Here is a 12351-nt window from a genome sequence, read left to right as displayed (position 1 = left end):
TGGCTTAGTCACTAAATTAAAAAATATATATAAACATATGTATGTGTACAAATGGCCCGGCCAAACCTACGTACATGATGTGTATCAAACTTGCCTTTTCCGGGAGTTGAAGTTCCGGCATCGGAACACATTTCCGCACTACACATCCAAAACTCCAATGGAAAAAAAAATTTTCTCATATAGCTGGTCGGGAATGCAAGAAAATTGCAAAACGATTTTCACTGATTTCCCAAACTTGCTTGGCAAGATATTTTAAGGAACTTCGATACTCGGTATTGGGAATTTTCCTACAAAATTGCATTCTTAATTAATATTTAGTTTCTATCCATTCGTTGTTCCATCTCGCTGTAGTCTTCTCGCTTCTACCTTCTTACGGTTACCTAACTGCGGTTAACCCTGCACACCTCTAGCATTTCAACAGCCAAAATATTTGTTTGAGAATCAATATTCATGCAGGGAGAATCAAAGCTCATTTGTGGAAAAAAGCAATATTTATTCAGAGTGAACCAAAAGTCGTTAAAACCATCATAATATGTTCGAAATTCGATAAGGTCCTGTATAAGATTCATGAGCAAAACCTGTCTATTAACGGGAACAACAATTAGGCCCATAAACATAGTGGCTCTTCGAGTAGTTGGAATCGTGGACGGTTTGAATGGAAACGATAGAGGAAATTTATTATTCGCCATTTTCAGGCTGTTATGGTTTGGGTGTAATAGAGCCCGCACTCTACAAGAGCACCTTGGACTTGGACGAAATGACTTGGCCAGAAGGGCACATCGGAAGAATATGGTTTTCCCTAAGATACGAACCATCCACGGAGAAACTCTTGGTGTCGCTGCTGAAGGCAAAAAATTTACCTTCCAGGAACGTGGGAACCATCAACAACTGCGATCCTTTTGTCAGGTATATGGGGATTATTTAATACCATTTATGGGTCGTTTGGAGAAGGGCGCGTCTGCAAGGCAATAAGGTGCATGAAACAATAACCGTAAAATATCTGTCCTAGGGACTGAACCGGCAATTTCTTGTTGTGTCAATGTTTGCCGAAAACATTTCCCCGGTGATTGTATAAAGAAAAAGTTTCGTAAAGAAGGTGGAACGTTTGGCATTCAGACACGAGTTTCCAGGCAGTTCTCAACGAAGGGCTGAGTTTCAGAAAGCGTTTCTTCGCTGATTTGAAGCGTTGCATGTATTCTGAGACCGAAGTCGGCATCCGCCCAATTTGTCCTTCTCTCTTGTTTCAGAACCGACAAAATTCTGAACTTTTTTTTTTTTGAATCGGTTTATTCTCCTTTCAGATTACACCTCATGCCGGACGAGCGACGCTATTTGCAATCCAAACAAAAGAAAAAAACTTGTAATCCCTATTTCGATGAAACCCTCGTATTTCAGGTAAGCTCTCCACAGAGATTTCCCAACTTTCCCGCACGCAGATTTATATAACTTTCTTTTTCCCTTGTAAGAAATATTGCGGCAAAAGACTCTCTAAAACGCATATCGCGCAACGTGCCTGCGTTTAGATCCATGATATATTTCTATTAGGCATATTATTCGGTGATTATGTCTTCAGCTGGTATAAAACGGCCTTAATGCCGTTGCCAGGGGATAAAATTAGAAACTTGAAATACGGCATGTTTAAACAAATCGATAAGACTTCTTGCCGCTGAAGTCCCTCCGAACGCAAATCTGGCAGTTCATAATTTAATTGGTTGGAAGTCATACGTCACGGTTTTTTTAGAAAAAAAAAGTCAATATCTATTAATCAATCAGCTCTGCGCTCTTCTCGTAATTAAGCAGCCCAAGCTGCAAATGAGGGAAAATGAGAAACGGCAGTCAGGTAAACTTATCCACTTTCCTTCATTAACGAGCTAGGGAAATGATGAGTCATTTATGCGTCATTATTAAACTGCTATTATTATTATTTTTTTCATTTTAATTTGACACTCACGCATTTCCTTCCAAAACTTATATTTACTGAGACATCGCACTTTGACGCACTAATGAGCAACCCTGTATAGTCACCCGTTTTTCCCACATGACGCGTACTTTTTAAGCGACTCTGTATACTCATTTCATAAAATACCATTTTTATATTTACCCATAGGTATCACAGAAAGATATGGCTGATCACATATTGAAGCTAACAGTTATCGATGGAGGCAGAACGAAGCGATATGCGGAAATAGGTCACGTGACTTTTCCATTAAAAGAGTTTGAAATTGGCGACGGTTCCGAGCAGCAATTGTTCAAGATGGATCTAGCGAAGGTAAAGCTCGGTCTTGGGTAGAAATAACTAAATCTCAATTTCTGACCATCATAAATCACTGTTTATCCCTTCAAGTTTCGTAAAGCGGGATATCTATTGTCCTTATAACCGCGCTGAGCAAACTACCTTGAGATTTATGAAATGTCTAATTTATTTTGTGCACCCCCTGTACCTCAGATGTGCGATCAGGTCCTTGACCAGTTTTGACAAAAGTCAGTAGCAGTCCATATAAAATTCTTTTTGAGCGTTACTTAAGTCAAGTTACTTAACGTCGTAATTTGATGCAAGACGACGTATTACCGCAATACAGGGTGAGACACGTTCGAGAGCAACTTTAGGGATCCAAGACACTAAATTGCTAGCCACACGAAACATACCAAGTGATTTTTGGCTCGGATTTTTTCAGTCTAAATTTGGAACTCGTCATCTCGAAAATGGCGCACCCGGTTTAGTTATGTGAGATCATATCGGATGCGTGAGTAACTTTCACGGATACCTGAAGTCCCACACATTGCGCAAAAGCACTTATACAGGATCGAGAATGATTTTTTTTCGGCGAAAATTCTTGTATGCGGAACCATTAGAAAAATGTGAGCTTCTGAGCTGGTAATAACAACCTCTAATTATTTATTAACTTCCCATATTTACCATTTTTTTAGCTTGAGAAGTCGTAAATAAAACCAACGAAGTTACTTAATAAACTCAGGTCGGGCGTCATCGACCGCAGGTTTAGGTATTTACGTAATGAATTTTTCAATTAAAAACTGATTATCTACATCAAATAAACAAGTTTTCACACCATTAGATTTCCCAGGTATCTGAAAAGGAATCAGACAATTTTATTAACATGGGTAAACCACTTGATTGGCAACGATTGGGCCAGCAGTTGTCTCGAAATGTCGTAGACCTAAAAGGACGGTTTAAGTACTTAAGTCCTGGGACAGAGGCAGCGGCAGAGACTGGACATAATCTAAAGCAAACCGGGTGAGGGGAGGGGGGTTTTTTCAAAAACGTTCAGGTTTTTATTTAAAATGACACCCGCGATACATTGGTTGCCATTCCCCTCTTCGCCATTTGTCAAGAAATTTCGAAAGCCAAAAAAAAAAAATTTTTTTTGTAAATTTAGATGTAATTTTATTTTTAAACGAAAATAATCTTAAAACCGCGTGAAGAATCCAAAAATACAACATGGGATAATGGGTTTAATCCCATTTGAGATTAAAAAAAAAAATTGAATTCTCTGGCATCCTTTCGAGCCTCCCCGTGTGGTTGAATTATGTCTATCTTATACCTCAGAAGGAACCTTACAATGCGTATCTACAAACATTTGAAATAATTGTTGGTAAAGTTATTCTGCAACGTTCTGTATACCATCCAGGGCAACTGCAGAATGCAATGCTTAAGTAAACGTTCTAGTTTGACTCTTATCTCACTATGGTTTTGCAGCAATATGGTTTTACTGACAAGTTATGGTCAAATTTGGAATGATGTGTTGCAAAACTTAAGTTTGTGTTGTATTAAGATTTGCAATTTGATAATTGAAAACTAAAGTAAATAAATGGGACTAATCGACACTGTACAGAAATAGCGACGTATGATAAAGGAAGCAACAGATGTACATATGTATTTAATTTTTTGCATATATTCAAATGATATAACCGAAATATGGAAGCAGTAAATTAGAAAAATATGGTAGATAGTAAAAGTGTAATTAACACACCAACATAAGATCTAATCTTCTCGGTTCGGTGCCTCTTCCCATAGCATTATGATTATGCCTTTCAATCTGAAGCGAATACTTATTTAGAATAGAAAACCCCATCAAGGCGCAAATAACCAATTAAGCTGCACCGAAAGAGGCTGTTCGCCAACATGTACTTACGTAAATTTCCAATACATTGTTGGCAAACTCAATAAACAATAAATATTTACATAATGTAATATACTCGGGACACAAATTCATGTATATAACACACATGTTTCTTAGGAATGTATAACACACGCGTGCTTCTTAGGAATTTATAACGCACGCGTGTGTGAGCATTGGTTTTCACGACTGGCATCTCCTGTTATTACAAATTTAATTACTTTTGCAGAAAGTAATGGAAAAAATTCAAAAATAGATGGACGATCTTGAAATTTTCAATTTTTTCTTGTTCGGTTTCAAAGCAGCCGTAATTATCTTGCTCATCAAAATTCAATAATATTATTCAGATTTCCTGAATTATTTCCTTCAATTATAAGTAAAAACACGTAATGAAGAATAAATTACAAAAATAATATTAAATTATTAACGATGATAATTAATAATTTAATTATTTTTCTGCCCCACTTTTAAATGAAATAACTGATTAATTAATCATAAGAAATCAGTTAATCGCTAGGTCCTTTAGTTTCTACTTAGTTCTTTTTACTTAGGAGGACCAAATCCATTTTCGCTCATTGACTTTGCTTAATCAATTTAATTACTTAATTCAGATGGTCAATAAGTTCTGTTATTTTCATCTAGGAACCACAAGAGATCAGATCTGACCTGGGTGAGCTTTTAGTTTCGCTTCTGTACAACGAAAATCTCAGCCGATTGACTGCGACGGTAATTGAAGCCAGAAGACTTAAGGTAAGTCATTTGTACTTGCCCAAAACTTTGTGAATTTTCTTCATAGTTAAAAGGATGAAAGACGTGACCCGTTCGAAGAACTTTCAACGCTAAAGTACTTGTCGTTTAGAAACCAATAAATTCATTATTAAGCAGGTTTTTAGCACTTGGCGTGCAGTAGACGCGTTTTTACACAACGCGACGAACGCGTTACTGCGTAAGATGATTATGAATTGATAATTTTATTTTACGTTCAAAAAGATACTTACAAAGGATTTTTCTAAAAGTCTCTAGAACTCGGGGAATTTGAGAAACCTGTAGAACTTTGCCAATTTAAGCTGGATTGTTTAGTAAGGGACCAACAAGTGAAGAGTATAAGGTAATGTGAGCTTGATGGAACTCTTCAGTGGAGTCACTAACGTTTGGCGAGCAAAAGTTGAAAAGTCGATGCTAACCGAGCAAAAGGCGAGATCGTCTCCGCTAAGTCTACGTATTTTTTATCAGTAAAATGTTATTTCCAAATTAAATTGGGAATTGAGTCCCCACCTTCCCCTTGCTTCGTTTTCTTGAGCAAAAAGCACAAAAAAATCCACCTTCCACAATAGTTCTGCAGCTTAATTACAAATATTTCTAGAAACGTTTATTGCGATAAAAATTGTCGCATTTGCCTCAAATCTTCGATTTTTATCAACACCAAGACAGATTGCGCTTATGCAACTGCTCAAAACAAGTACAAAATCGTTTTGTGGTGTTTATACACCAACTAAATCCTTTCGCTTTCTTCTGGCAGGCCAATGCACCCACGACGTTAACACACAAACACCAAACGGTTGGTGTCTACATTGAGTTCTACAAGGAAACGTATTTGTACGTTAAGAGCTCTTTCTTGTCGAACACAGGCTCCATTAAGTGCTGCAGACATTTACGGTGTAATCCGAGGACACGAGCACTTTCTGCTATCTTCAAAGCCTGTTTCGTGAACTTCTACCAAAAAATGATGACCGCACACGTTATCAAGCTTTGAATCGAATATTTGACCGGTGACCGAGCTTTCCGGCATACGTTTGGTGAATACGCATGTTGGGGCTTCCTCCAACGGCAATTCTCACCCAGAGGCGTTCGTGGCTGACACGTGTATTAGAGCAATCTGCCAATTATAGCTCATTGATCAATAACAACTAACATCGAATCAATAAAATAGTATTTACCGACACGGTTACATAATTCGAAACGAGTCGGGCAATATTAGCAATTTCTTCTGTAACGGATCAAATATCCTCGCAATCTCTTCTGTACGAAAAGAGGCGAATGGTGGTTCAGTTCGACCTGAAAAGTAAAAGTAAACACCGCCTGTTGCATCGGTGCTACACTGATTCGAATTGTCGTTACGGTCTTTCCTAAGCAAAATTTATTAACAAAACAAGCGTGCTGGTGATTATACAAGATCAAGTGGAAGAAGAGGAGAGCGACAGGTAAGTGCCCCTTTTTTCTTTTTATTCGACGGTAGACCGTGGTCAACGAATGAGCACAATTTTCAAGGAACATGAGTGAGTGCGGCCCATGTGCTCCCATCCCCCGCTTGGACCCTTATTTGCTCAAGACTAACGCCTCTAATGGTATATCCCCAAAGATCAGTCATTTGCATCAGTTTTACAGTCAAGAGCCCAAAATGCCCAAGGAATACGATAGTGACCATAAGAGGAGAAATAAAATGCCGAAAATTTCCAAGGAGCATCAGAACGAGCTCAGAAGGCAATCGTCCAGTATTAACAGGCAGCACCCGGAAAATGGCACCGCCAGATCGGAAGAAAAGCGCATTCCCAAACGACTGTTCATCGACCAACCTCCAATTTTCCACGAACCTCCAAGCATGACCGGTGAAGACTTGGAGCCAATAAGCTTCACGGTCAGTGGTACTTCCATAACCCCCGGGGAACCTGACGGAAATCCCAGAACCCAAACGGGCAACGGCACCACTACGAGCGTTCTAATTGAACCCGTCATAAATCCAGTGATGAACCATACTGGCAATGGCACTCTAAGGGACCTGCATCTGAATGGTGTGACGGCAAATAATGGGTCGGTGAAAAAGAGCATTGGTGAAAAGAGGAACGAACCAGATTCCATTATTACCGTCGATGGTAAAAGAGCCGAAGGAAATTATAGTGCAAAAGAGTGTGTAGAGATTGCTCGAAGGGTCTTTAAAACCGGCAGGACTAGAAAGTTGGGGTTTAGAGAGAGGCAGCTAAGAGGTAAGTTATTGATTTGATGCTTGTTTGACTAATAAATGGATTAATGAGGGCCATTAGTGACCAGGGCAGATTAACAAACTTAATGGAATATTAATATCCGAGCTGGTTGCCATATTTTGCCGTCGCCTACAAGTATTGCTCGCGGCTCTTGAAAAATGTATCATTTTTAATTGAACGTAAATAAAATAAAAATTAACAAATAAAATAGTAAATAGATTAAAAAGAAAATACAAATAGTTCCTACCCAGAAGAAAAACTTGTCGCACGACAACGGCATGCCGTACGTAGGAGCGTTGCCGGAAATATGCGCATGACCCATTTCAAGCCCAACGACAGTGACAGAACCATGACATAAGTCAAAAAGACAAAATTGTACGTTTTACAGCCCGTTTCTCTTTGTTGAGTAAGTGTCAAACAGGACGATATTAACTTTTTTCTTATTTTGTGTATTTTGGGTTGCCTATAATGAAACCGTGCATTAAGGTAAAACAATCGAGAAACTGAACGTTAAAGTTGATCCTTAATGATCGTTTGCAGCAAGCAAACGTATCATGTGTCGTTAAACATTTTTCCCAGCGAAACACGAACAAACAATGGTAGTTTAATTTGTTGTTGATTATGCAGCATAAAATCCGATTTGAAACAAACAATTTCGATTCAAGCTCCAGTTATCTCAAGTTAAATCTAATGTCGTGCTATTATCCTTCTCTTATCAGGTACAAGAAGTGATAGATTATCGATACGATTGTGTTTACATAAATTTCCAAGAACTTTCTCTTGAACTGACATTTGAAATTATATACCTCTCGAAATTACCGTGTTTAAGTTTCTACATACTTCAAGATTACGTAACTAACGTACTTGTTGTAACTGTTAATCTGGCATTCGACAACAATGTAGCAGTGAATGTTTCCGTACCATTAGCAGACCATAATGGTGGAAGTCCATTTCTAAGCAAAAACTGGCAAAAAGGCCCGTTTTATGATTTCCATGAAAGTGGTTCCAGATAAAGTTACCGAAACGTTGATTTAGTGGCCTTTAGGGCAACATTAAGATCTGCCTACGTGTTGAGCTGCTAATTAACAAGCTAGGGTAATAGAGGATGCAAGCTCCTAATGGAGCTTATTGCCAGAATAAAGTCGCTCTTAATTCCTTAATGAATCCAAGTCGTTCTACTTCGAAACTTATCATCTCTAGTATTTTTTCCGTATCTGTAGCCGTTTTCGAGATATTTACTAAAACAATACAAAATTCGAGACATTTTCCTTTTTACTTGGGGCAATTTCAATGCAGAGACTTACCAGTAAAATTCAAAAGCAGCAACTGCACTATGTGAGCTTTTGGAATATAGCGAAGTTGCTAATCTCAAATCTGTCTCAAAATAAAAAATCGCTGTTTTATTGAGTTTTGAAAACATCGTCAAATTGAGTTAAACTAAGTCCAATCCATTATCCGTTTATACGATATGATTTCACAAGATCGAGCTATTCGGGCATTTATGGTTTTCCTCTCATCATCGAGCACGTACATTTCGATACGCTTACTTTCAAGTAATTTAATTTATTACTTCATTTAATTAAACTTTTGTTTATTTTTTTAAAATTTTAATTCATTTTAATTTAATTCGTTTCTTTCATTTAATAAAATACACCTTGATGTGAGATCTGGGACAAATGTAATTCTGGAGGAGCACATGATCCCCCCTTCCAATCGAGGGGGGAATATTTCAAGGAAAGTCAAAACATTTCTGCGAAGCTCAAACAAACTTCAACTCAAAACTTCCTTTTCCGATTTCTGAAAATGCCGGCATCATTTTTCTCAAACTTGCCTAAATTGGAAATGACATGGGGGATATAAAATGGGAAAATACAAACTTTCCACCACTTTATTATCCCCACTGAAGCTTTTCTAAACTTTGGAAATTCTTTTCGAATCACCCTTAGTGAGAGACTAACGGGATTTACTGATAAATTGGATAAAGTAATCCACTTTTGCATGCCAGCTATAAAACTTTTTTAATGATTTCACACCGCAGGTCTTTTGAAATTCCTTGAGAGCCACCGATCTGAAATTGAGGAGGCTTTGTTTAAAGATTTAAAGAAACACAGGCAGGAAACTAATATCTCTGAAATAGAACTGGTTGCAAATGATCTCAGGTATACCATAATGAACCTCAAAAAATGGATGGGGCCTCAGAGACCCAAAAAGAGGTAATGGACATTTTTTTGAGTTTAATCGGCACTTTTCTGCAAAACCGCATCTTGTAGGTTTGTTAACTTACTCGATGACGTCTACGTCTACAACGACCCATACGGGGTGGTGCTGATAATCGGGGCTTGGAACTATCCAATTTTGCTGACGTTAGGTCCCTTGGTTGGTAAGCTGCTTTATAGAATTTGCCTTATGATATAATAACACGGCTTTATTTATAGGAGCACTGGCAGGTGGCAACACCGTCATCCTAAAACCCTCAGAACTAGCTCCTGCAACCAACAAGCTCTTGTCCGACGTACTGACCAATTATCTCGACCAAGAATGCTTCCAGATATACACTGGAAGAGCCCAAGAAACTACGGAATTGTTAAAAGAACGTCTTGACTACATTTTCTTTACCGGTTCTTCAAAAATCGGGCAGATAGTATATCAGGCAGCCGCCAAGAGCTTAACACCCTGCACTTTAGGTTAATTCAGGTCACAGCATTCCGCAATACGCTTTAAACTTCTTTTCTAGAACTTGGAGGTAAATGCCCTCTCTACATTGACAGCACCGCAGATATGTACAAATCAGCCAAAAGAGCCCTATGGGGACGGATGCTGAATAGTGGGCAAACCTGCGTAGCCCCCGATTACATCCTGTGCACCAAGGAAGTGGAAGAACGCTTTATTAAAGAGGCAGAAAAGGTCTTGAAAGAATTTTGGGGCGAGGACCCCAGCAAGTCCCCTAGTTTAAGCAAAATCGTAACCGAAAGTCACTATAGAAGACTGGTAGAATTTATGAGAATGGAGCATATTGCCCTAGGGGGGCAAGTCAACGCCCAAGAGTGTGTCATTGGTCCCACTATTCTCACCGACGTAAGCCCCCTTAGTCCTGTAATGGAAGAAGAAATTTTCGGACCCTTGTTGCCAATTCTGAACGTCAAAAATCCCCAAGAGGCTGTAGACTTCATCAATTCTAGAGAAAAACCTTTAGCTTTGTATGTTTTTTCGAGAAATATTAGGGTGCAGCAACTATTCTTGTATAAAACCTCCAGTGGAGGAGTCTCAATTAACGACACAATATCCCATATAGGAACCGAAGAGCTGCCCTTTGGAGGTGTCGGAATGAGCGGCATGGGAAGCTATCATGGAAAATACGGTTTCGAAACATTTACCCATAAGAAAAGCGTGTTGGTAAAAGATTTAAGTTGGATTTCTGAGCTTACTTTAAGACTCAGGTATCCACCATATTCGGATAAGAAAACGGCTTTGATCAATACAATTTTGAAGAAAAGAAGGGGGATGAATTTGGAATATTTTGATAGACTGATTTTGTTTTGTTTGGGTGTTGGGTTAGCGTTTTTGCTGCAATACTATTACAGGATTATTCAGTAGGGTGTGGTCTGTTGTTTTATATTATAGCACATTTAATAAAGGCACAAAAAATGAAGTATAAACGAACTACCAGTAAAAGGAGGACAAATCCAATGAATATCAATATGGAAATACAGTCGTGCCGCATCTCTGAGGACTTTAACGGGAGAAATTCTCGGAGGACCAGCCTGACAGCAACATAGCATAACATAAAGGCAATCTAAATCGGTAAAATCGAAATGTATCCAGTAATCCCCCATTTCTCGCTTGTAACAGTGCCCGATTGAAACCCAGCATACGCTCTGTGACGTCACAGCGCTACGAGAGCATTTTGCTCAATTGTGAGAATTTCAGTTTCTCTTTTGGCTTCGTTCCACAAAACAATTTATTTAGGTTTTTTCTTACTTTTTTTATTTCGTCTCCAAAAAATTTAGAGTATATAAATATAATTAAATTTTTTGTGACCCTCTCTATTAATCACTTCCCTGAATCATACGTTGAATTATAAACAATAGCCGGCTCGTTATCCAATTTGTAAAACTGATTACCATGTAAAAAAATAAAAATCTCTATTTACGAATGAATATTAATCGACGATCGAATAATAACGCTTTGGCGTCCTAAGTTTGTTAGACGCTAGTAAAACAAATACGACACAGCCACGCTTTGACTTTATTTCATGTCTATATTAACTTACTTTAGCTTTCTATTATATTTTCAATAACAAACAAAAATAATGTTAATTATATATATATATATATATAATAACAATTCTAATCCAATTACTTCGCGCGCCAATTTCAAATAACATGGAAGTTATGCTTCCAATGAGGTTGAATGGAATACGTCACCACCATTACTACTTAGAACTATTTTGCTTAAAATTATTTCCACTTGATACTCACATTTCAGGAAGAAAAGGTATCTTTGGCCGCATTGCCTAATCAGTATGATCTTCGCAATGATCTTCCATTGATAATATTTGTCACGTCATACCGCTCTAAATTGTCCTCCCCCTATGAACATTAATTTTTTTTTATTCAAAAGCAACATTAAATAGGACAAAAAAAATTACAATTTTTGATAACTTTTTTGTTTTAATATTTCTGACGTCATGGGTAGCGCCAAATAGCCGATTTTTTTAAATTGAAATATGGGTCGAATGGCACCTCAAATTAACACTCTTTCAACACTGTATTCAACGAGGTACATACTACGATTTGAAATCTATCCATTAGTCCTTGAGAAAAACAGGTATAAATTTGGTTAAAAACTTCATACAAACTCAATTAAATAGCACGTAAACAATGAACAAACTTCTCTGTTGAGAGGAATTTGGCTTATTTACGTTTTTGTGCTCGAAAACAGTGCTTGGTCAAAGAAAAATAAAAAAAAAATTAAATAACCAAAGATCGTGAGTATTAAAACCGAAACAAAACCAATTCCTATCAACAAACAAGTTTTTCCATTGTTTACATACTTTTAAACTTTGTATTCCTTTTTTTACCAACTTTATACCTATTTTGCGCAAAAACTAATTTTTAGATTATGAAGTGCAGTACACCAATGAATGTGATTTCAAAACACTTTTAGTTTGAACTGCCAATTGAATCGCGATTCAATTAATAAAAATCGGCCGTTTTGCGCTATCGCTGACCTAAGCA

General features: G+C 37.7%; 2 protein-coding genes across 4 annotated transcripts in view; both read left to right on the top strand.

The window, feature by feature from the left end:
- LOC136347221 (synaptotagmin-15-like) overlaps window positions 1-12351 on the top strand; it is a 76611-nt gene that overhangs the window by 45990 nt on the left and 18270 nt on the right. For both annotated transcript variants that reach the window (XM_066296994.1, XM_066296993.1), the window contains exons 5-8: window positions 696-906; window positions 1302-1395; window positions 2108-2269; window positions 4779-4886. In XM_066296994.1, the coding sequence (XP_066153091.1) occupies window positions 696-906; window positions 1302-1395; window positions 2108-2269; window positions 4779-4886 (575 nt within the window). The remainder of the gene's footprint in view (window positions 1-695; window positions 907-1301; window positions 1396-2107; window positions 2270-4778; window positions 4887-12351) is intronic.
- On the top strand, window positions 5559-10811 carry LOC136347214 (aldehyde dehydrogenase, dimeric NADP-preferring-like). 2 transcript variants are annotated; one of them, XM_066296976.1, is made up of 6 exons: window positions 5559-6337; window positions 6405-7117; window positions 9153-9327; window positions 9385-9494; window positions 9550-9798; window positions 9849-10811. In XM_066296976.1, exons 2-6 carry the CDS (start codon window positions 6409-6411, stop codon window positions 10706-10708), a joined length of 2103 nt encoding a protein of 700 aa, XP_066153073.1. In that variant the 5' UTR covers window positions 5559-6337; window positions 6405-6408; the 3' UTR covers window positions 10709-10811. The 2 variants fall into 2 exon arrangements, with proteins under 2 accessions (XP_066153073.1, XP_066153074.1); XM_066296977.1 differs by having other exon boundaries at window positions 5561-6337; window positions 6522-7117.

Source organism: Euwallacea fornicatus, chromosome 27, assembly GCF_040115645.1.
Source record: "Euwallacea fornicatus isolate EFF26 chromosome 27, ASM4011564v1, whole genome shotgun sequence".
NCBI classification, from domain to species: Eukaryota; Metazoa; Arthropoda; class Insecta; order Coleoptera; family Curculionidae; genus Euwallacea; species Euwallacea fornicatus.
The sequence above is the reverse complement of the archived record's forward strand: the minus strand, read 5'-3'. Positions and strand labels throughout refer to the sequence as shown.

Coding starts and splice junctions, on each gene's coding strand:
- LOC136347214 (XM_066296976.1), top strand. CDS start 6,409: ATGAGTGAGTGCGGCCCATGTGCTCCCATCCCCCGCTTGGACCCTTAT. Junction 7,118..9,152: donor TAGAGAGAGGCAGCTAAGAG/GTAAGTTATTGA, acceptor TTCACACCGCAG/GTCTTTTGAAATTCCTTGAG. Junction 9,328..9,384: donor CCTCAGAGACCCAAAAAGAG/GTAATGGACATT, acceptor CGCATCTTGTAG/GTTTGTTAACTTACTCGATG.